The sequence below is a fragment of the Lissotriton vulgaris genome, chromosome 6 (assembly GCF_964263255.1).
Source record: "Lissotriton vulgaris chromosome 6, aLisVul1.2, whole genome shotgun sequence".
Lineage (NCBI taxonomy): Eukaryota > Metazoa > Chordata > Amphibia > Caudata > Salamandridae > Lissotriton > Lissotriton vulgaris.
In genome coordinates this window covers 1,841,563,208-1,841,588,991 of record NC_141694.1, presented here as the reverse complement: position 1 = coordinate 1,841,588,991, position 25,784 = coordinate 1,841,563,208, and the positions used below count along the sequence as shown (strand labels likewise).

General features: G+C 47.1%; 1 protein-coding gene across 1 annotated transcript in view; it reads left to right on the top strand.

Annotated features, from left to right (window-relative positions):
* LOC147709613 (cGMP-dependent protein kinase 2-like) overlaps positions 1–25,784 on the top strand; it is a 289,096-nt gene that overhangs the window by 259,099 nt on the left and 4,213 nt on the right. The window contains exons 19-20 of the mRNA XM_086928129.1: positions 3,832–3,894; positions 8,283–8,358. Coding sequence (XP_086784255.1) covers positions 3,832–3,894; positions 8,283–8,358 — 139 coding nt within the window. The remainder of the gene's footprint in view (positions 1–3,831; positions 3,895–8,282; positions 8,359–25,784) is intronic.

Genomic DNA, 25,784 nt, shown 5'->3' with positions numbered 1-25,784 from the left:
CCACCACATCCACCATCACCACCACATCCACCATCACATCCACCATTAAATCCACCACCACATCCACCACCACATCCACCATCACATCCACCATGACATCCACCACCACATCCACCACCACATCCACCACATCCACCACCACTTCACCACCGCATCCACCACCACATCCACCACCACCACCACATCCACCGCATCCACCACCACATCCACCACATCCACAACCACATCCACCACTTCCACCACCACCACATCCACCACCACCACATCCACCACTGCATCCACCACCACCACATCCACCACCTCATCCACCACCTCATCCACCACCTCATCCACCACCGCATCCACCAACGCATCCACCACCACCACATCCACCACCACACCCACCACCACTACATCCACCACCACATCCACTACAATCACCACCCCATCCACCACTACCACCACCACCGCATCCACCACCACCACCGCATCCACCACCACCACCACATCCACCACCACCACCACATCCACCAACACATCCACCATCACCTCCACATCCACCATGACATCCACCGCCACAGCCACCACCACATCCACCACCACCGCATCCACCACCACCGCATCCACCACCACCATATCCACCACCACCACTACATCCACCACCACATCCACTACAACCACCACCCCATCCACCACACCCACCACCACCGCATCCACCACCACATTCACCATCAACACCACATCCACCATCACATCCACCACCACCACCACCACATCCACCAACACATCCACCATCACCTCCACATCCACCATGACATCCACCACCACAGCCACCACCACATCCACCACCAACACATCCACCACCACCGCATCCACCACCACCGCATCCACCACCACCACCACCACACCACCCACCACCACACCCACTACCACCACACCCACCACCACATCCACTACAACCACCACCCCATCCACCACTACCACCACCACCGCATCCACCACCACATCCACCATCACCACCACATCCACCATCACATCCACCATCAAATCCACCACCACCACCACATCCACCACCACATCCACCATCACATCCACCGCCACATCCACCACCACCACATCCACCACCACTTCACCACCGCATCCACCACCACATCCACCACCACCACCACATCCACCACATCCACCAACACATCCACCATCACCTCCACATCCACCATGACATCCACAGCCACCACCACATCCACCACCAACACATCCACCACCACCTCACCACCGCATCCACCACCACATCCACCACCACCACCACATCCACCACATCCACCAACACATCCACCATCACCTCCACATCCACCATGACATCCACAGCCACCACCACATCCACCACCAACACATCCACCACCACCGCATCCACCACCACCGCATCCACCACCACCACCACCACACCCACCACCACCACACCCACCACCACACCCACCACCACACCCACCACCACCACACCCACCACCACATCCACTACAACCACCACCCCATCCACCACTACCACCACCACCGCATCCACCACCGCATCCACCACCACTGCATCCACCACCACGACATCCACCACCTCATCCACCACCTCATCCACCACCTCATCCACCACCTCATCCACCACCTCATCCACCAACGCATCCACCACCTCATCCACCACCACATCCACAACCACCACATCCACCACATCCACCCCACCACCACATCCACCATCACCACCACATCCACCATCACATCCACCACCACATCCACCACATCCACATCACATCCATCACCTTCACATCCACCATGACATCCACCACCACATCCACCACCACATACACCACTTCCACCGCATCCACCACCACCGCCTCCACCACCACCACCACATCCACCACCACCACCACATCCACCACCACCACCACATCCACCACCACCACATCCACCACCACCACCACATCCATCACCGCATCCACCAACACCTCATCCACTACCTCATCCACCACAGCATCCACCACCACCACATTCACCACCGCATCCACCACCGCATCCACCACACCCACCACCATCACTTCCACCACCACATCCACCACCACTTTCACCACATCCACAACCACCACATCCACCACCACCACATCCACCACATCAACACCACATCGACCACCTCCACCACCACCACCACCTTCACCACCACCACCACCTTCACCACCACCACCACCACCTCCACCACCACCACCACCACCACCACCACATCCACCACCACCCCCACATCCACCCCCACATCCACCACCATCACCACCACATCCACCACCACCACCACATCCACCACCACATCCACCACCACCACCACATCCACCACCACATCCACCACCACCATATCCCCCAGATCCACCACCACCACATCTACATGTGTGTGGCTCTGTGTGTGTAGGTGCAAATGCAATGTTCTTGGATTGTCGTCACAATAAAATACACTGAACATAATCTTCACAAAAGTTATTTACAAACGTTTAAGCTATTGCCATTATAAATTACAATAACTTTTATTTAAGTATTAATTATTTACAAAATTAAAAGCCATTGTTATTTGTAATATCAATACATCTAAGTCACGTAAATACAACACACATTGCATTACAAATGCTATAGGTGTCACATTTGCAAAAGTTAAAACTATTGACATTGTAACTGACAAAGCTCTTAATTTTGCTACTTTCAAAACCAACACATAAATAAAAAAAAGTGTCATTTACAATACCAATAGCTCAAACTTTCCTAATGCGAGACCTATTGCATTTCCAATGCTTGTTCATTGTTCCAGTTGAGCATGCACGCGCATGCTCTCTTTGCACTGGCATTTGCTAGCCTGTGATGTTTTATTGATTTTTGGCAAATATATGCTGTAGTCCTTAAAAGTGTAAATGTAATAGGAAGTACTAATGCTGCTGTGTAAAGTTAGAGGGGTGCCAATAAAAGACCTCAGATTTGTTGTCTGTAATGCTTCATCTCGGTCTGTGGAGGGAGCTCTCGTTGTTGTCCCTTTTCTATGTCTATGACAGCTGTCAAATAATCCTACTTTTATGTCGATGGTTACTGCAAACCGTAGTCCTACTTCTATGTCTATGACCTGTCCCCATTTTTTGTTTTGAGAATCTGGTCACCCTAAGGATATGCCACCTGGGTTCTAACAGGGCCTGGTCACCCATTACAGCCTCCTTAACACGGCTCAGACAGCACAATGTTTTCTTTTTTCAATTTGTATTCTTGTAATTTGCCTTGCGTATGTTGTTGAGCTTGTGTGTGTTTTATTGTGGTTGTGTCCAATGTTGAATGCAAGGATGAGTCTGCAGATGGATGAATGGGTGCGTGAGTGACAGAGCTCAGGTATGATGACTTATTGAGTGCCTAACTCCATCAATGATACAACAGGCACTTTAATTTCTAAGCCAGATCTATTAGCATTGTCAATGTTTATTTTAGACTTGTTAATGACACTTTTTGTGCTGATACTAATACTCCAGACATATGAACTATTAAAAATGTGCACTTAGTACACTAATGAAGCACACATTTATTATACTTTTTTGACTCACATATAATTTTAGATTGCTAGCTGGTCATTGAACGTAGGTACACTGGTAATGAGACGAGCTGCACCATAAGGTTTATGTATGATTATTTAAAAAATTAATAATTTAAGGTGGCTAGTTGTACTGCCAGATGTGTCTGTAATTTTAATATGTGCTTTGGGTAACTTAGGAGTTCTCAGGAGTGGTTCAGGCACATGACACAAAGCTGGGCCCTGACATGTCTTTTCACTTCCTTCCACTCTCATGTCATTTCCAGGCCTCGTCCGGGTCAGAGGTTAGGAAACAACAGAAACGGAATACGCGGTCTCCGGAAGCACAGGTAGGAGGAACGCGTTGTCTTTTATCTGTAAATGTATCATATGAATGATGTGGATGGCCCTCTGGGATTATCAGGAGATCCCCTTGTGTCTGTCAAACGTGGTAAGGTTTGTAGGGGCCCCTCCAGTCTTGTGTGGTTAGATGCCCTTGAAATGATGGACCTTCTTGACTATCTTTCTGCAGTGTTGAGCCTTTGGTAGGATGTAGTCTCCCACTTCATGCTACATTAAGGATCTTTCAGCAGGTTGAGGTAGCCTCCTTCACTGTGACCTAAAGCTCCGTCAAAACCTGAAGCAATGTGTTCCCATTTGATGATAGCAAAGAAGGAGAACTTGCTGTACCTTCTTTATAAAGTAGTTTTATGTTTATTTTTCTGGTTCATCTTCCTCACTGCTGTCACTTTCGATTATTAAAATGCAATTTGGCTCAACTCCAGTTTCCGGTACCATAAAGTCACTGATCCAAAGCCTGCGAGAACATTTGTCCACCAAACCTTAAAACATGCTTCTGGATTCTGTGAGTTCCAAGGGAGGTTGTAGGAATCATCACTTTCCATCTGCCCATTGTCCACCAAGATGGACCTAAGGAGAGCTATAGTTTCATATTATGAATTTCCAGGCAACCAATAAATGACCCAACAGAAGTGGCAGGGGGGTGGAGATGCCGTTCGCCGCGTCCCTTCCAATCCATTGATGTTCTGTGAATCTTCAAGGCATCGCATTGGCTGGGGATTGCTAGAGCCAATTAAAATAAGAGATGGATTCACAAGTCTTTTGATAGGATATGGGCCCCTGACCGTAAGACAACAGCAAAAGCAGCCAAGGCTGATAACATGGATGGAGAACTTGGCCCTACAACATGTAATACAATGACACCCGATTTTTGCTGGGGACCTTAAACATTTATTTTCATAAACAACTTGGAACTACAGGATTTCACCATACATGCAGGATGAGGCGCTGCCTAGATGTTCACCAACAGGTCCATGGTTATTGCGTGTAGCGAGTCTCCTTGGAGAATGGTCATGTGTGCGCCTGCTCGATCCCGGCTTCTACCTAGGGTGATAACCCGGATTCCATAGGTTGGGTTATTGGAGTCGTGGAAAAATGTTCTGTTGTAAGACCCTCCCTGCCTTACAAACCCTCCAGTGCAGACTGCATGATACCTTTCGGGCCGGCCTTAAAATCTAACGTGTTGCTGCATGATTCCCTAGTCGAAGCATGCTTCTCTGACACAGCAGTGCATGAAATGTGTGGATACCACTGACAGTATTACTAAACCATGACGTATTAGTAAAGGCAACATACAGACTGACCTCTGAAGTTTAATGAGGTCTGCAGCTTCCCTGCGCTCCTTGAGTTATGGATGCTGCAGCACTGCTAGCCCCTCCCAAAGAAGACAAGATGCAAAAGAATGCCAAGTGCATGCTAACTCTTACAACAACAAGGTGATGGATGGAATGCTTGAATTCATTTCAGCCATTGGCAATTGCTTGTGAGACTACCTCTCCCCTGCCAAGTCACTGCATTGCGGGGTGCCACAGGGGTCGGCATTAAGTCCGACCCTGTTTAACATCTACGTGGCCCCCCTTGCTAGACTTGTAAGATCGCAGGGGATGGAGGTGGTATCTTACGCCGATGACACCCAGATCATGGTGTCACTGGCTTATTCCTCTGTCCCGACATCCGCCTTCAGCTTCAGGTCATGCATGCAGCATGTGGCAGATTGGATGATCATCAACTCCCTGAAGCTGAATGGCGACAAGACAGAGGTACTGATCTTTGGGAAGGACCAAGATGTTTGGTCGAGTGAGTGGTGGCCTTCCTCTCTTGGCACCTGCCCCACCCCCTCCCAATCAGCCAGAAATCTCGGCGTGGTCTTTGACACTTCACTCTCGATGTCTCTACAAGTGAATCGGACCGTGGCCACTTGCTGGGGTGTGATCAGGATACTCAATAGAATCCGTAGCTATCTCTCCCCTCAGGCGCGCAAACAGATTGCAGTCGCTCTTGTTGGCTCCAGGTTAGATTACTGCAATTCCTTATACATGGAGGCCAACAAGGGCCTTATACATCGACTGCAAATCGTGCAGAATGCTGCAGCGCGTTTTGTCTTAGCCCTTCCTAAGACATCATCTGCCACCACCGTGAAGAGGGATCTTCATTGGCTCCCTGTCCAGCACAGAATTTCTTTTAAAATTTTGTGTTTGACGTATAGAGCACTCGCGGATGGCTCAAAGGGTGCTATCAGCTCTCTACTCACCCGCTATTCCCCAACAAGGCGTCTCCGATCTGCGAGATTATTCCAACTTGTTGTTCCTCGATTTAGGCTGACTAGATGGGGAGCCAGGGCTTTTTCCGTTGTTGCCCCTCAGCTCTGGAATGCTATTCCAATTGAGATTAAAACTCTACCCTCAATGGATTTGTTCAAAATGGCCTTAAAAACGTGGTGCTTTTCCAGAGCCTATTAATGATGGATTGCTATGCCATGGATATGAGCTGGTATTTATGAAGTAGGCGCCTTGACGCCCATTGGGCTAAGTTCGCGCAGGATAAGACTCCTTTCATTCATTCATTGAGCCGGATACCAGTCCATTTTTTTTCGCCCATCAAGTTGGCCCAGTTTGGATCCAGCTCCAATAGGAACAGTCCAGTCTGAACTGCTAATCCAGGCTCTCCCTGACCCTGAACACAAGCACCCCAGGACCGATTATGCCCTGATTAAGGCTTAGGGAGGACCTGGCCTGTCAGTTCTGTCCAAACACAGGTGGCACGGTGGGCAAAAAATGATGGATTGAGATGCGGTCCAAAGGATTGACGTTAGTTCAGTCACTCTGTGCATCCCTTTTTTATGCCCTAAGTGTGACGAGTATGCCCAGACGTGAGTTCTGTGCCCACTGTGGGCTCTAATCACAAAGGAATTTAGGTGTATCAAAGATATGAGGGTGTGGGCTCGGATTTGATTTGACTACAGGGGGATCCATAAAGTGCAGCAAATGCTTTTCAGTGCGCCATGTGGAGATTCCGCCCCAAGTGCGGGCATTCTTCCGCGAGAGCAGAGATTCCACTATGAGTGCAGAGGCTCTGCACCCGTAACGTTACTGTGCGTAAGTCAAATTGTGAGTCAGACTCTCGGCCTCTGGAACCAAGCTATACTTACCTGTTGACCCCTAGCAATGGCGAAACTGGTTCAGGGTTGCGTGTGTTCCAGTTCGGGGAGGACCTGGCTTGGAAGTGCGGACTGGACTGATCCAATTGGAGCAGGGTCAAGAATGCTTTGCATATGACTTGGTGGAACCTGACATAGCATGATGAGTGAAAATTGATGAATCGGGATGCGGTCCAAGCAATCATCAGAGGATGAGATGAATTCAAGCATTCCATTCATCCCTTTGTTTTTGATGAACCCTTACACTGTTGGCAGCACCATTTGAGGCTATACACACACATCATCACTCTGCACCGCCAGCCTTGGCAGTAATGGAAAGGGCTGGACGGGATCTTCTAGGCCTTCAGGAAGATCCATTGCAAACATGCCTAATACCCTTCCAGTGGTAAACACTCCCACAGGCACCCAACAATTATGGGCTTAATTCTAATGAGAAAGTAGGGGGTCGATGAAGACCCTGACAACACATAACCATGTATTCCTGTTGCCTAAATTAGGAATGCTTCCTTGCACATGTATATCACAATGTGCACTGATATATTGCATATTCAAATGTGAGTATTTTTTCTTATTTACTTGAAGTGTTCATTAGCCTCAACATGCATGCTAAGTTTCATGATTCTCATAGGCATAGAAGCCATTTTCTCTGAGGTTGTTCATCTGCACATTTCCTGCATCTTGTGCTAAAGCGTAGAATTACTTTCAATGTTGGGAACACAGTTGTGAGCTAAGAAAACTAATGAATTCAGCAGTATGTTTATCTTCTATTCAAGGTTTTCTCACATTCTTTTCGTGAGAAGATTGTCTCCTACTTATTAGATAGTTATGTTGAAGTAACAGTTTATGTCATGTTTTTATGCTCCATAGATTTATATTGAGAGAAAAGTGTACAAGAACCATTCAAAAATGCATATGTTTCTGCATCACATGCCCTTTTGAGCGAGAGCTCTGGTCGGTTGAAATGACAGTTGTGGCCTCATCATATGCTGTGCCTTTTGCTAATTTTTCATTAAACGCATTACTGATTACACCCACATGTTCCTTTCAGAGAAGGTGATAACTAGAGCCAATTTGTGAGATAGCCCAGAAGTACCTGAGGCCTTGTTATCTGATGTACTGAACTCATCTGTTTATGCTAACACTATCACACTTCTGACTTCAGCTGACTTTTATTTATATTCTACTTATGACATTCTTGTTTTCTTCCACCCTAACTCCAAGATGGTTTAACAAAATGAACTGGAAGAAGCTATCCTCAAGACAGCTTGATGCTCCAACAATTCCATTAATTAAACAGGTATGTACACCTTGTTTATAGCCAGGGTAAAATTGTGTAGCTTACCTGTTTTACACTGGACGTGCTAGGCCACAATCAGATAGTGCCCCCTCACCCATAAATTGAACAGTAATTACTCACAACCCTGCTTCTGATCTACAAACACTCTTATTTATAGCGTTTTTGATTTTTTGTTAGCAGTCCAGGCGACTACCATGTTTTATCTTTGCCACAGCCTGGCCAAATCCATATTAATTTCCATGTTCTCTCCTTTACAAATGATTCATTATAAAGCCATATGGTAAAAAGTGGATATGATTGTGACATAAACTGTGAGAAATTGCATCTTTTTTGCTGTGCTCCTCTCACATTGTATAATTTTGAGTTTCATGCTGGTACCATGGAATGTGATTTGGTTGCTTTGCCAAGAGCATCAGCAGTAACATGATGGCACCATGGCTCGAGAAAGTGCATTCTTCGCTGGGCAGGATGGAGAAGAAGTCTGTGCTGGGACAAGACTGGGAGGAAGCATCAAGCCCAGAGTACCCCAGTGGAGGATGAGATAAAAATCTGCATTGTCTCTTTTTCAGTGCTGTGCAGTGCTTAATTTGCCAAAAACATAAGGGCCAAAGCTCTCGTCAGGAGGCCACTGCATCTTGCATCACACATTGCCCCTCCCAGCACTGCCAATGGCAGCACCAAAATAACTAATAACCAGCACACTGCTACAAGTGTGACAATCAGCCGATTGCAGGCCCATAAAGCTATAAGAATGGCTTGGGCGGAAGTAAATTGTCATATTAAATGTATATTTAATTAATAAACATCTACGGTTGTGCTCATCTTTAAATTTTAACAACAGCACCACCGCGTGGCAGACTGTTACAAGCCCTAGTGTTGACAATTAAGTGCTGGTGCCGAGCACGTGAAACCACCAGCTCAAATTAAGCACTGGTACCGTGCAGAGCAGGAACCCACATTTGGTGCCACAGTACACTTCCAAATGAACGGGGAGCACACATGGAGAACCAAGTGATGAAGATACAGTTCGTAATATTTTGAAAGAGCTTGGATATAGTTACGTGGATGGCAATGACATAGAAAAAAGGATGGAATCTTTTGAATCTGCATGTTTTATTAACCTATCAAAGTGGGGACAGGGGTTGTAAGCCAGCGATGCTTGTGACGTTACTGGCTACATGGATAATTTTTCATACATTTGTGCACAATATGTAAGATTTGGGCGAACCATAGAGCCGGGCATGAGAAGCTGCAAACAGTCACAATTGACCTGGGAAGCATTTAGGATGATTCTTTCAAACCTCTAGAAGGCTGGGGAAAACAGTAATAATATTAATACTTATCCCAAATTATATAATTAATGATTATTGTCGTCTGGTGGGCACTAAGCTCACTGATCCCAAAGATTTTTGGTTCAGCACTAAAAATTCACAGAAAATCCCACAGCGGGTGATCACCGATAGAGGGGTTAATTTATATCTTTGTGGTATAGATTCTCCGTCGCAACAGCAACAATCGACCTATACTGCCAAGATAATGATCTGCCCGCCAAATATAGATGTGGGTGGACCTTAGGTTAATCACGCATAAGACTACTGTGTCTCCACTGTTATTAAACCACTCCAGTGGCCCTGTTGAGTAAGGGCCATAGAAGACAGACCTCTAATTTCATCGTCTAATTGAGTGGGACTGAATTAGAGGTCAGTTTTCACTTTCCGTCATCACCATGAAAGCCCTTGCGTAAGGGTGCAGTGAAACCTGCTAAATGCTCCCCTCTCTAAGGGAGTGTTTCTTTTTTATTTTCAAAAAGAAAATCCAGCTTCAGGATTTTCTTTTTTTGAAAAAAAAGAAAAACAACAGTTTGGGGCATGGTTATGCTATGTTGACGGAGCCCTGCATAAAACTGTAAACAGCATTGACAGGAACCGCCATAACAGTGGTTCCTACCAATGCTTTCGAAATGCCCGCTAGCTTGGTGGTCATTTCTAAATTGGCAGGCAGAGTAGTCTCGGGCTGGCAGACATCAAGTCCTCCATCAGGCCAATGGAGATTGCTCTGTCTGCCAACTTAAAAAACGGACCCAGAGTTTTTCAGGCTCCCCATTGGTGAAATCATGTAGATATTGAAGTAAAATTGATGTTTCCAAAAGAGGGGAGTCCCATGACTGTTCAGCCAAGAGAGGAGATGGGCTGATATTATTGGGGAATGAAGAGCTATGATAACCCCAAGTCGAGTGGGCTGTGTTTTGACTGTCACCAGCCAGAACCTATGCGGAGGCACAGGGTATATTATAATGACCCCCACTAGTAGGCTACCTAAGAGAGTAGCTGAAATGAGTTAAGGGAGTCCACCACATAGGTTACCAAACATTGGGATGAATGACCTTATCTGGGTTGTGAATCCTAAGAGTCCAAAGGGAAAACTGATTGAGGTCATTTTAACAGGACACCAGTACCAGCGGGTCTATGGTGGTGAAAAGGTTAGTACCGCCAGCACAGTAATCAAAGGGTCAGTCAGGCAGGGTGCACCTTATGAGAAGAGGGTTTTTAAGCAAATGTTCCTCCTTTTCAAATATATGTAATCGTAATCGTAAGCTTTATTTCGATATAAAAACATATCATAAAAGCTGCACTTCACAACAATAAAAACATAATTGACACATGCAGTACGATAAGCAACATATTTAACAATATACAGTATAAAAACAGTCAACAATAGTTTTTTAAGAGGAAAAAAGGAGGGAGAAAAAAGCATACTACTGTATCAACAGTTTTTTTGCAGTTCTTAAGCGCCAGGCCCAGCCTAAGAATTTTGCCATACAGCAGGCAAAAAAGGGTCTCGCGTCAGTGCACAATATACGCAGGGCTTCTAAATGAGATCTTGTTCCCAGACTCCTGCATAAGGGTCTCAGCCACAACTTTCTAGGTGCTACATAGGTGTTGCATTCGAACAACAGGTGTGCAACGGATTCAACCCTCATTTCACAAAAGGGACAAAATGGCACAGTTTGTAGGGGCGGTTTCCAGGTTGAGGTAAATTGACCAAGAGGGAGTACACCTAACCTGAATTTAATGTACAGTGCTCTGTCACCTGAGTTGTGGATAGAATCCAAATAGGGTTCCCTAAAAGGGAGTTCTTTAATTAACAAAAACTGGGCGACAGATTTACAGTGATTAGTATTGCACGTTCTTTCGTTGTCCACCCACGACCAGTATGCCTTTTTTAGTACTTGTTTTGAGGGAGATGATTTGTTACCCCAAGCGTCTCCTAGCCCCAGTTTGTAGAGAAGGCACTTAACATCCCTAAGCCAGGTAATCTTGTAGCATCCTGGAAGGGACAGAAAATCTTCCAGAGCATCTGCGTAGCTGTGGAGTTCAGGGACATTCCAGATTCTAGACCATAATAAGAGAGGGCGTAATTTTGCTTGGTCACATATTGGGCGGGAGCCCGCATCTAGCAAAATGGGGATTGTAGGAGTGCTGTGGGGCAGTCTCATGAGATCTTTGTGAAAATTATTATCAAGGGAGACCAAGGTGTCGATTTTCTGTGAGCCCCACAGTTCTGCGCCGTATAGTGCTGCGCTTACAACCTTTGCCCTATAAATATCTAGGACTGCCCCGATGGGTTTCAATGGCGAGGCTCGCTGCTGTTTGAGCAGGGCTCCGGCTACCCTCTTGTGAGCAAGAAACACCTTCTGATGGTGTGCCCTCCAGCTCATAGAGTCGGATAATCGAATGCCCAGATAGTCAAATTCCTTGACTCTCTCTAGATGGACAGAGTCTAAAACAGGGGGAACAACTGTTTTTTTGGGGGGGTTGAGGACAAGGAACTTGGTCTTTCCTATATTTATGGCCAGGCCTTTATCATCGCAGAAGGACTTAAAGCTAGATAGCAATTTTTGGATGCCCACTGGAGACTTAGAAATTAGAAGGGTGTCATCCGCGAACAGGAGCGTCGGAATTTTCTTCCCCGCCAGGGTCGGTGCATCAGATGGATCTTGTAAAAGATGCTCCACCACTCCGTTAACATAGAGAGAAAACAGAGTGGGGGCAAGTACACAACCCTGGCGGACGCCCCTGTTCACCGGAATGCGAGGTGTTTTTTCGCCCTGTGAACCCCATCTAATTTGGGCAAAATTGCTATCGTAAAATTTTATCAGTAGGGCTAACAGGTAGGGTGGTAAGCCTAACTCTTTAAGAACATTCCACAATAAAGCTCGTGGGACCAAATCGAACGCTGTGCGTAGGTCTATAAAGACCAAGTACAAACTGCCCCCCCCCCCCCAACACCACAACTTTCCAATAGAGCATAAGGAGGCGAAATGTCTGCTCAATGGTGCCAGTCCCCGTTCTAAAGCCTGCTTGAAGATTGGACAGTATCTGGTTTTCCTCTGCCCACTGCAATATCCTGGTCAGAACAACTTTGCCCGCCACCTTTTGAGTTGAGTCCAGCAAGCTGATGGGGCGATAGTTTGCCGGATCGTCTCTGGAGCCTTTCTTGAAAATAGGGACCACTTCCGCTCCCCTCCAAGAATCAGGAAAAGAGCCTCCCAGCAGGGCCTCATTTAGGAGGGAAGTGATCAATCTGCTCCACCACGCCGGATAGGTTTTTAGCAAATCGCCCGGAATCCCATCAGGGCCAGCAGCTTTGTTGGAAACAATGCCCTTAATTGCATTTTCTACCTCCTGCATAGAAAATGGACCATCACTGCTTGTGAGGACAGTTGTAGGGCAAGGTATAGGAGCCAAGATATGGTGGCAAGCCCCCAGTGGGATGGAATACAACTTGGCGAAATGTTCCAACCATACAGCACCAGGGATGTTGCAGGTTATTTGCCGATCAATGGGCTTTTCCCTGGCTCTTAACAGATCCCAAAACTCCTTGGCGTTTTTCCTTTTGCTTGCTTCGGTCAAGTCCCGCCAGAAATTTAGCTCGTATGCCTCTTTTGCTTCGGTCACAGCTCTTTTATAAGTCTTCCTTGCAGCTCTTACATTATCTGGCTCATTATTTTTTACTGCAGAGATAAGAGCCCCCTTCGCTGCCCGGCATTTTGAGGAGTACCACTTTGTTCCGGACATGGAAGCACCTTTTGGACCCACCTTGGTGCTCGATTGGGAGATAATAAACAAATCGCTCAAAGCCTCTATGGTCTCTGTAAACAGTGGTAAGGTCTTTTTACCAGTGGGGCTTAGTGTATCGAGCTTGGAATCAGCCTCTAGCAGAATAGACCCAGCTTGTGATAGCCTCTCTTCGTCCGCCGAGACTCTTGCCCACTTCAAGCGCCTACTACAGTTAGAGGGAGCGATTTCACGTGAGGTTTTCCACTTATGGTCTGAGCTAGCATGGGTCCCATCTTGCCATGGAAAGGTGATCGAAAGAGAGAGTGGGTTATGATCACTGTCACAAGATGCAATGACCTCCATGTCTTGGTGGAAAGGCCAAAGATTAAAATTGAGCATGACAAAGTCAATTCTGGAAGTTCGCCCCGTTCTGTTGTATGTATGGGCTCCCATAAGGTCCGATTTGGAACGGCCGTTGGCTGATCTCAAATTGTGTTCCAGACAAAGGGCATTAATATCTATTGCGCTTTGCGTCCATTTAGGGATCGGATCGATGGTTAAAATAGGGATACCTCTCCTTGAGTCCTCTTCAAAAGTATCCAGAATGTCTTCCCTGGACAATGGCTCAAAACAACAGTTAAAATCACCCGCAAGAAGAACATAAGAATCGATGTTACAAGAGGCTAGTTCATTGCTTAGGCCTGTTGATGATAAACGTGAAGCCCCACCATTGGAACCCCTCAGGTAAATGTTGAAGACTTCTAGAGTCCTCCCTCCTTTGCGATGCAGTGATAACCATTGTAGATCAGGTGATTTAGTGGGCCTTTGGGTAACACCTAACCTTAAGGCAATGCTAATCCAAATCAATAGACCGCCTGAAGGGCGACCTTTAGAGCCAACTTGTTGTACGGCTGGAACAAAGTAGGACGTAAATCCCACTCTGTGCCTTGGTTCTTGGCACCAGGTTTCCTGCAAGAGGCAGATGCTATAGGGTTCTAGAAAGGCAATCCAATCTGGATTCTCAAGATTGCGGGCGAGCCCAGCCACATTCCAGCTCAGGATCTTTATTAACGGCGCACCAGAGGTGGGCTGTGAAAAGGGGTGAGTGGGTGGGGAAGGTTTGGGTGCAGCCCCTCTGAAAACATTTACACAGGGATCAGAATGCTGCGGTGAAGGAGCCTTAGTTGTATCAGTCCGGTTCACCTCTACTGCGCCCCATCGGATTAATGGTCGGGGAGTCGTACTAGGTGAAACTGAGCAGCCTTCCATAACAAGTAGGTCAGGAATAATAGGAGGCATCAGCCCTTCCTTAGTGTCTAAGCTATTTGTAAATCCTACTAGGCCCGATGGATGATCTGGGGGTGCGTGCTCAGCTGGCCTTCGGGTGTGCAAGGAAAAAGATTTTTCAGGGTTATGTTGAGTGTGCTGGCTAGAAAGTCAATCCACCTCCTCCAGGCCGCCATATCTGTTTGAGGTTGGAAAGCCGCTCCAAAGTGGTTGGAATTGATTATAAGTTTTAGGGTGACTCTTCCAAGGTTGGCGCTGAACTAAGGACCAATCATCCCCCGGGGTATGCTGGACACGTGGAGGGTAAAAGAAAGACAGAGGTCTGGGTATGACTGGGGACCCTTCAGAACCAGGCCAGGAGCAGATGAATTGGGCCGTGTGTGGGTCCTCAAAGGTCACCACTATACAGTCCCCTGGACTGGATTTCTTTGTTGGGCCCACCCAGCGAGTTCTTCGAACCATCAGGACTCTGCTTCTCCGGCCATTTGGGATAGGTCTATTTATATTTAACCAATACATTATTTTATTTTTCAACGACCAGTGGTTCTCATGCTGGTCTACACCAATCTGGGGAACACCCGTTAGTACCACCACATAGTCGTTGGCCTCAGGGGGAAGATCAATGTACCCCCCTCTAAAGTTGTCCTTTGTAGGAGGGTCCTGTACAGTGCTCAGGGTAGGTTTGGGCTGGGCGCCAGATTTAGGCTTTCCTGATTGGGGGTTTAGGGCTCGTTGAGGAGCCTTAGGTTTAGTGGCAAGGGGAATTTGGTCCACCGCCACAGACCTTGGCTTGGGGATCGGCCGTAAAATGGCTGGGGCTGAGGGTGGGACATCCTGCACTTGAATGGTAGGAATTGGTGGTGTTACAACTGGTACAGGGTGGCCCTGGTTTTCAAGAGTTCTCAAACCAAGAGTGGCCAGGGCAATAATGCTTTTTTCCAACTCGAGCAGGTTATTCTCTATTCTCGAGAGTCTAAGGTCGAGAGGGGAAAGAAGTTTCTTTAAGGTTGACCAAACCAGATCGATGAATTCACTTTCATTGTTACCCAACCCTTCGATCTGCAATCCCTCGATCTTTTGGTCGATGCTAGGTGGGGTGGCGTCAGAGTCCACAGTACCTCCATTGTTAGGGGGTTGAGACCCAGTGCTTTTTTCTTGATTCACATTAGGTGACAGTACTCTTATGGAGGTTAGGTTTTGGGGAAGGCCAATTTTCGCTTTTTTGCGAGCATAAGCAGTACCTGCTCGACGCTTCCTTTTAGGTGGTTTACCAGTAGTGGAGTTTGAGGATAACTGAGGGTTAGGGGTCGGGTTCTGGGCGCAAAATGCAACTGGGAGGTTGGCTTCATCTACGTTGGAATACCGCTCTAGCGATGGAGAGGGGATGGAGTTGGTAGAGGTCCGATGGACATCAGCCTGTGTAACTACACATTGAGGGATGGCAGGGCGTTCCGGAGTAACCGAAGTGGCTATATGGCCTAGGGAGGATTTTTTTGAGAGCGCTATCACTTGTGAGAGTCTTCTGGCAGCACCCAGTTCTAAGGACACCCGGGTTTGTAATTTAGATATTTCATTATCAATAGCTATATTGGTGCGGGTGATAAAGTCGTCCATAGGGCCGCTAGTTTGCCGGGCAGCCTTGGAGGCCTTACTCCGAGTGGCCCTGGTACTCATATCTGATGGGACAAGGGGTGTTTGCCTGTAAGGTAAAAACGATAGAGGGTGGGCCAGTCCAGTCCTCTCCGTCCTCGAGCGGCCTCAAACGGCCCGCTCTTTGCCCGGTCTTAGCCCCGGCCTTGGCACCGCGCGCGTCCAGCGTGCGCGTTACTGACTCTATTTTCAAGGAGGGGCTAGTGGAGGGGGCGGGAAGAGGACCAGCTGTGGCCAATGAGCGCCGCTCAGCAGGCTGGTCCTCGCAGTCCCGCCTCTTGCCTGGGTCGATGATTCGGCAGGTGCTCTGCCCGCGTTGGTGCTCCTTTGCACGTTACCGGGACAATAAGCAGCAAGTCCTCACCGGTGTCTAACGCCTGCAAGCGGCACCTGCGGAGCGGGGGCCGCGAGGCGTGGTGTGGCAAAGGGGCCGGAAACAGGTAGGCAAGACGCAACTCCCAGCAGGGTCAGCAGTCAGGAAGAATCCCAGGGAAGTTACACTCCACTCAGCTTTTATCCAGTGGAGGGGGCGGGAAGAGGACCAGCTGCGGCCGATGAGCGCCGCTCAGCAGGCTGGTCCTCGCAGTCCCGCCTCTTGCCTGGGTCGATGATTCGGCAGGTGCTCTGCCCGCGTTGGTGCTCCTTTGCACGTTACCGGGACAATAAGCAGCAAGTCCTCACCGGTGTCTAACGCCTGCAAGCGGCACCCGCGGAGCGGGGGCCGCGAGGCGTGGTGTGGCAAAGGGGCCGGAAACAGGTAGGCAAGACGCAACTCCCAGCAGGGTCAGCAGTCAGGAAGAATCCCAGGGAAGTTACACTCCACTCAGCTTTATCCAGTGGAGGGGGCGGGAAGAGGACCAGCTGCGGCCGATGAGCGCCGCCCAGCAGGTTGGTCCTCGCAGTCCCGCCTCTTGCCTGGGTCGATGATTCGGCAGGTGCTCTGCCCGCGTTGGTGCTCCTTTGCACGTTACCGGGACAATAAGCAGCAAGTCCTCACCGGTGTCTAACGCCTGCGAGCGGCTCCCGCGGAGCGGGGGCCGCGAGGCGTGGTGTGGCAAAGGGGCCGGAAACAGGTAGGCAAGACGCAACTCCCAGCAGGGTCAGCAGTCAGGAAGAATCCCAGGGAAGTTACACTCCACTCAGCTTTTATCCAGTGGAGGGGGCGGGAAGAGGACCAGCTGCGGCCGATGAGCGCCGCTCAGCAGGCTGGACCTCGCAGTCCCGCCTCTTGCCTGGGTCGATGATTCGGCAGGTGCTCTGCCCGCGTTGGTGCTCCTTTGCACGTTACCGGGACAATAAGCAGCAAGTCCTCACCGGTGTCTAACGCCTGCGAGCGGCTCCCGCGGAGCGGGGGCCGCGAGGCGTGGTGTGGCAAAGGGGCCGGAAACAGGTAGGCAAGACGCAACTCCCAGCAGGGTCAGCAGTCAGGAAGAAATCAAATATATGTATTCTCCCCCATGAATGGATCAATCTTCAGTTTTATTATTTTGAAAACAGCCCAGTACAAATTTGTTGGTGAAATAGGGCATTTAAAACGGTCATCGCAACTTAGATACAAAATGCTACCCTTCTTTGACCGTAATTCAAATTTGGATATATGTTGATAATAATTCAATCAAACATGTGAATATGCAAGAAAGTGATGCTGATACACTGTACAATTGGATGATTTTAACTAGCCTTGAGAAAGCCCTGGCTTTACTTTCCAAACAGGGCGAAACACGTGTCGGCTGCTCTTCTCTGTTCCATTAAAACAATCAACATGGAAAATGACAAAGGCTGTCCCTCTTTGTTTCATTAAAAATATTCAGTGGAAAAATTATAAATGAGTGAAATGGATGCATCAAAGTGCAAAACATAAATAAAAAGAACTATGCTCACTCCAACGAATTTGGAACATTTGCTCAAAAACCCTCTTCATATTACTTCTTTTGAGGCTGGACAGGTCCAGAGCCTCGAGCATAACCCCTCCAAAACTCTATGGGGCAGATTTATGAGGCCGTTGCGCCTCTTTGCGCAGCAATTGTGTCACTTTATTTGACGCAACTGCGGCGCAAACAATGCGCTCTATTTACAACGTGACGCATCTAGGAGATGCGGCACGTTGTAAAGCACTGCGCCATAAGGAGGCGTTCCTGCGCAGGGGGGCGTTCCTGCGCAGGAACGCCTCCTGAAAGTGGCTGAGTGAAATCTATGAGATTTCACTCAGTCACTTTCAGGGCAATGCTGCGTCAAAACCCTGTGCCTGCTTGAAGCAGGCGTAGGTCTTGACGCAGCATTGTGTAGATGGGGCACCCCCGAGCCTTGCTGGAGCTGCGTCGCGCTTGCGACGCAACTCCAGCAATGCGCCACATTTCCGGCACAGATAAGTCACGCATCTGTGCCGTTTTTGTACCATGGTGCGCCGCATTATAAATGCGGTGCACCATGGGTGGCGGAGCTGTGGCGCACTGTGGCGCACGTTAACTGGCGCATCCCTGGGGATGCACCAGTTAACATAAATCTGCCCCTATGTATTCATATCCAGGCCCAGGATTTCTGGACCACTTTTCCTTCCTACAGGGTCCACCTTATGTAGCAGTAGTAATATGTTTACCCAATGACTTTGTTCATCCTGAAATGGGGGGAAGGCAGTTGCCCGGAGGAGAGTAGCAGCTGGCTCAGTAAGCCTGCAAATTGCATCCTTTCCAATAAGTTCCCTCAGTCTGAGTGGGCATCTGTAATTGTGAGCACACAGGGAAGCTTTAAGGTACTCATCGTAGGATTCAGGGATCATTTCAAGACTGCGGCCTCCTGTGACCGACTTTCCTCTCTCCCACACAGCTTTTCAATACAGTTTCCTAAATTAATGCAAAAAATAAAGAATAATAAAAAAATATTGTGCATCTACTGGTGCAAGTTGGGAGATTGGACTCTATTTCTGAGTATTTTTCTAACCTCTAGACTTCTTCTCGCAACTCATTCACATATTCCTTTGGCAGCCTTCGCCATGTGTGTTTCCAGTCTACATAAAATCATGATACAACAAAGAATGGTCTCAGCACCCTAACAATTTGATAAATACTGTTAGAGAAAAGTTCTTATATTCAGTTATATTTCAAAACATATTCCAAGTAACCACATAAGAAATAATCCAAATGTAGTTGGTGTTCTTTTTTCAAAACTTTTTCTTCCTTTATTATTCAGAGTAAGAGAATTCTTCCATTCGATAAAATCATCCCACACATAGCCATGCCAACGCGTTTCGTCTCTTTTTCTAGAGACTTCTTCAGGGCTTATAGTAAGATGTGTAATCCTCTCAGTTATTTCGCAAGAGAAGAGATAATTCAGTGTTGTTTCTCCTCTGAAAGATTTGGTGAGACTCTGGTCAGATCCAAAATCATCACTGCCTATTATCTGACCTCGAAGAAAGGGTGCTATAGAAACAGTGGAGTCTGCAGAATGGATTTTCCCTTTGGTTGTGGCAAGACAAGCCAGCGGGAAAATTACGCTGTGTGTAGTCTTGTGTAATTTTAAACTACACCAGCGTAATTTGCATAATTTCATGAATCTCTCATTACACTTATTACCTGAGTTTCCTATGCCATTATGCCACTCTGTGTAATTATTTGTCATTTGCTGTACAAATTTACCACAAATGCACAATTCACAGTGAAAGTTTACTGCGTAGTCATGGCAACAACTGAATGCGAACAGTTGTTGTTTGTGGTGCTTATGTTTAAATGCATCCTTGTTCCAAAAATGTATGCGAGGCCCCCTTTTCGTGCTAAGTTATAGGATGAAGTGTCAGATTTGTATTTTATGCAATCAAGTGTGATTTTGTGTATGTTAGCCATATTTTCACATAATTAGGCAAAAGCAAGTTACGTGAATTTCACACACCCTTAGTTGTATGTGAACATTAGAGACCTGAATTCAGGAGGTTAAGTAGCCCTTTCTCAAGATTAAAAACTTTTGACCATGTTCAGAATTGTAAAGTGGCCCTGCTCAATCGACCCCCAGGTACCCCAACATAAAGATAGCAAGAAACTAACGGCTTTTATTACACCCTTTGGATGCTTCCAGTTGTTCTGTATGCCTTTTGGACTAGCTTCTGTGGCTGCTGTTTTCCAAAGGTTAATATATCAACTTTTCAAGAAATCTGAAGGTATCCTGTATTTTCAGGATGATAATTTGATTATGGGAAAGTTGCTATGGAACAGCATGAACGGTTGAGATACGTTTTGAGTGTGTTGGTAAGCAAGGATTGACTGCAAAATCCCAAAAATGTAAATTTGCCACCCAGTTTCATATGTAGGACATGAAGTCAGTGGAATGGTAATTTTACCTAAAAAAGAAATGTGGAGGCGATTGTGCTCCTTCGCCTGCATTCAAGGGTGATGTAAAGTCCTTCTTTGGGTTAACTGAATTTGATGCCTAGTTTGTGCACGATTTTTCTCAGAAAATATTTGAGTTAAGACAACATCGTAAGACAAAGAACAAATTGGAATGGAAGGAGACTCCACAAATAATCTTTGACTTTTATCAAGGATGACAATTCGATTGCAACTCATTTACTTGTTTTTAATCCATGTACCAAATCTCTCTAAACTATAGCTGTGAGTGGGAAGGGGCTGGGAGTTCTATAAAAGGCCTAGAGGGGTAGGAAGTCAGTATCTCTTTTCCTTCCTGATCTTTAACTCTACTGAGGAATGTTATTCCATTGTCGAGTGGGAAGTGTTTGCATGTATTAATGGGATGGAAAAGTTTCAGAAATGTTTGTTTGGATTCATTCTTTGCACTGATCATAAGTCACTGAAAAAAGTGTTGACTTTTAAGGGTATGCTTAAGGCGACTCCAGGTGTTGCAATATTATCAATTGGACTGATTGATTACAATTATATAGCTGAATATGTTCCAGGTGTCAGGAACAGTGTGGCTGATTTTGTAAGCCAAGCTCCAATTCCTGCAAAAGAAGGTACACAGAGTAATTGGGAAGAGTATGCAAAGACCACTATAAGATGCGTAGAATGGAGCCCAATCTCCAGTGAAGAATAGGTGGATGGTTATAATAAGAATTGGTTTTGGTGGAAGTGAGAGAGCACATCAGGGATAGTTGGCCTGAAAAAAAGGATCTTGATAATGATTTGCAAACTTTCTGGGAAGTAAGGTCTGAATTTACCTATTAAGGTGTTTTTGTAATTGAGAGGAGACAGAATTAATCCTGTCTCTGATCTAATGAAATGCATTCTAAATCTTAATCACAAAGGGTATTTATGTATAGGGAAAAAATAAAAAGGAGAGTAAAGGAGCAAAATTGGTGGTGCGGTGTGGTTTGGGCGATAGAGAGTGATGTAAGAGTGTGCTCGGAGTGTTGTGGTGCAGAATAAGGACTCACCGTCCTTCCTTTACTCCCGTTCTGTGTCCTGGTTCGCCTTGGGGAGGTTAGGGATTGATGTCTTAGGACCCATTTCTGATGGTGGAGAAGGTTTTGAATTCATGACTGTCTAGTTTGACTTACTTTCTAAATAGTCTGAAGTATGTTTTGTTAAGCGGACTGATTCTGAGACTGTGAGGACGCTTTTGGATGACGTTTTCCAGGGAAGGTGTACTGAAGTCAATTTTGAGTGATACTGGCACTCATTTCCAGCCTGGTGCTTTGGAAAGTTTCTTTTTGCAAAAAGGGTATAAAACACAAGTGCACATCTCGTCACCATTTGGAAGGAAATGGTTCTGTGGTTACACTTTTAAAAGGTGATATTGGGTGTGGTCCGGGTGTCACTGAGGACTCTTTAGATCCTTCCACTAAGGGCAATCTTGTTTGGAAGTCAAGCCGTAGAGAACAGGACTGGTCTCCTGATGTTGTGAGAAGGAAAATTAAAATCTCACAGGATCATTATAAAGCTTACTATGACAGTGGTCGTGGTGTTAAGGAGGTGGTTGCTAAGGTAGGACAATGGTTTTAGGTTTATAATGGAGTATGCTTTGGCAAGGGAAGTAGTACATTTTCTCAGCCTTTAAAAATGTGTTGAATTATATTGTAACCCAGCTAATGTAGAATTAGCAAGGTGTGACATCTCAGCAAGTTGTCTTTATTTTCTAATCAGGAACGTAAGAAGATTAAAGAAGTGTAGGAGCCAAGTGTAAGTCTTCCTGATGCTGGTGTAATGATGTGTATCAGGAAGGAGCAGCTGATGGTGGAAATGAGGGTTGGAATGAAAGTGGCGGAGGGGGCGTTCAGGTATCTACTTTATCTGAAGAGAGGTTCTCAGGGTGATGGTGCTGAGACTTCCAGTCAATTGTTGATTGTAATGGAGGACATGGGGCATATATAACAAAAGCTGGAAGAGTTTTCAAGCTTCCTTGTAAATTCAGAGACCATGACACAGAGGGCCCGATTCACAAAGGAAGATACGTGAGGTAAAGTTACGAGTGTGGAGTCTCCGCACTCGTGGTGGAGTCTCCGCTTTCGTGGTGGAGTCTCCGCTTTCGTGGTGGAGCGCTCTGCACTCATGTCGGAATCTTCTAACTCAGGGCAGAATGTCCAAACTCAGGTCAGAATGTCCGAACTCAGGTCAGAATGTCCGAACTCAGGGCAGAATGTCCGAACTCAGGGCAGAATGTCCGAACTCAGGGCAGAATGTCCGAACTCAGGGCAGAATGTCCGAACTCAGGGCAGAATGTCCGAACTCAGGGCAGAATGTCCGAACTCAGGGCAGAATGTCCAAACTCAGGGCAGAATGTCCGAACTCAGGGCAGAATGTCCGATCTCAGGTCAGAATGTCCGAACTCAGGTCAGAATGTCCGAACTCAGGTCAGAATGTCCAAACTCAGGGCAGAATGTCCGAACTCAGGGCAGAATGTCCGAACTCAGGGCAGAATGTCCGAGCTCAGGTCAGAATGTCTCAGAATGTCCGAACTCAGGGCAGAATGTCCGAACTCAGGGCAGAATGTCCGAACTCAGGGCAGAATGTCCGAACTCAGGTCAGAATGTCCGAACTCAGGTCAGAATGTCCAAACTCAGGTCAGAATGTCCGTCCGAACTCAGGTCAGAATGTCCGAACTCAGGTCAGAATGTCCAAACTCAGGTCAGAATGTCCAAACTCAGGGCAGAATGTCCGAACTCAGGGCAGAATGTCCGAACTCAGGGCAGAATGTCCGAACTCAGGTCAGAATGTCCGAACTCAGGTCAGAATGTCCGAACTCAGGTCAGAATGTCCGAACTCAGGTCAGAATGTCCGAACTCAGGGCAGTATGTCCAAACTCAGGTCAGAATGTCCAAACTCAGGTCAGAATGTCCGAACTCAGGGCAGAATGTCCGAACTCAGGGCAGAATGTCCGAACTCAGGGCAGAATGTCCGAACTCAGGGCAGAATGTCCGAACTCAGGGCAGAATGTCCGAACTCAGGGCAGAATGTCCAAACTCAGGGCAGAATGTCCAAACTCAGGGCAGAATGTCCAAACTCAGGGCAGAATGTCCGAACTCAGGGCAGAATGTCCGAACTCAGGGCAGAATGTCCGATCTCAGGTCAGAATGTCCGAACTCAGGGCAGAATGTCCGAACTCAGGGCAGAATGTCCGAACTCAGGGCAGAATGTCCGAACTCAGGGCAGAATGTCTCAGAATGTCCGAACTCAGGGCAGAATGTCCGAACTCAGGGCAGAATGTCCGAACTCAGGGCAGAATGTCCGAACTCAGGTCAGAATGTCCGAACTCAGGTCAGAATGTCCAAACTCAGGTCAGAATGTCCAAACTCAGGTCAGAATGTCCGGACTCAGGGCAGAATGTCCGGACTCAGGGCAGAATGTCCGGACTCAGGGCAGAATGTCCGGACTCAGGGCAGAATGTCCGGACTCAGGGCAGAATGTCCGGACTCAGGGCAGAATGTCCGGACTCAGGGCAGAATGTCCAAACTCAGGGCAGAATGTCCGAACTCAGGGCAGAATGTCCAAACTCAGGTCAGAATGTCCAAACTCAGGTCAGAATGTCCAAACTCAGGGCAGTATGTCCGAACTCAGGGCAGAATGTCCGAACTCAGGGCAGAATGTCCGAACTCTGGGCAGAATGTCTGAACTCAGGTCAGAATGTCCGAACTCAGGTCAGAATGTCCGAACTCAGGGCAGAATGCCCGATCTGCGCACGGCACACTGCATCGAGTGCGCCGTGCAATCATTCTGCCCCGAGTGTGGCGATTCCCCCTGAGTGCAGAGACTCCTCACTCATAACTTTACTACACATAAGTCCCTTTGTGAATTGGGCCCAGAGTAATTATTACTTCATTTTTGTATTTATTTATTTTTCTAGCGTAAAGGAGGGAATTGTACAGTGTTGGGGATTCATGTATACATGCGTGTTTGCGTGTGCTTCCAGGTGTTACGATTTTTATTCTAGGGAAGGGAATTTGCCTGGTGCAGTTTCAAAGGTGATATCTGATTAGCTGCTGTTTTCAGGGCTTCTTTCTTCGAAATACATTCTAAAGCTAACCTCCCTGCCTTCTGCCTCTTCATTACAGCCCCAACTGTCCTCTGACCTGAGGTGAATGCAGAGATCTTTGGTGGAAAAACACCAACTGGCCCAGGACTTAGCATGACTGTGCCTTGCATTCCTTTAATTCTGTGCCCTTATTACACAGGATGATCAGGGGGCCACAGGTTACAAAGCTGGTGTGACCCCAGGAAGAGCTTCCTTATTCTGCAGATTTCCAGAGGTCTGTGATTTCAGCCACCCTCTATCAGGTGTCTAAATTAATAAAAAGGAAAAGAATAAACTTCCCCTACAATCCTATATCACAGGTATTTGAGGGAGCTACTGACCGCCGGGGATGCCTGGTCTCACCCTGGAGATACCCATTAAGGGACCATCTCTCAGGGAAGCCAGGAAGGGTTTCGCAGCGGTCGAAGCGCCTTGGGACTCTCCGGGTAAGTAGTGCGCTATATAAATGCCTATACATACATACATACATACTATCTAAGAAATTAATAAATATCTTAAACATATCCTATCACTAAGAACTGTCCAATTAGAGTACGAAAATGAATGTGTAAATAGAGTAACCAAGTGTGATTCATTGATGAAAGGACACCTCGTGGGAGCACCAAGTGGGACAGGGGCAGTGCTTAATTTGAGCCTGTGGTTTCCAGTGCTCTGCGCCTGCACTTAATTGTCAACACTAGCACGTCTGACAGTCTGCCACATGGCAGCACTGTTTGTATGATTTAGAGGTGAGCACAATAATAGTTGTTTTCTAATTAAGCATACATTAAATATAACTAATATCTGTCGTCCAAACTAATCGTATAGCTTTGGGGGCCTGAAACAGTCTGGATTGTCACACTTGTAGGAGTGTAATTGCTTAGTAGTTATGTTGGTGCTGTCATTGGCAGGAAGGAGCAGTGAGGGGTGCAAGTTGCAGTGGCCTCTTGACGAGGACCCTGGCACTTATATTTATTA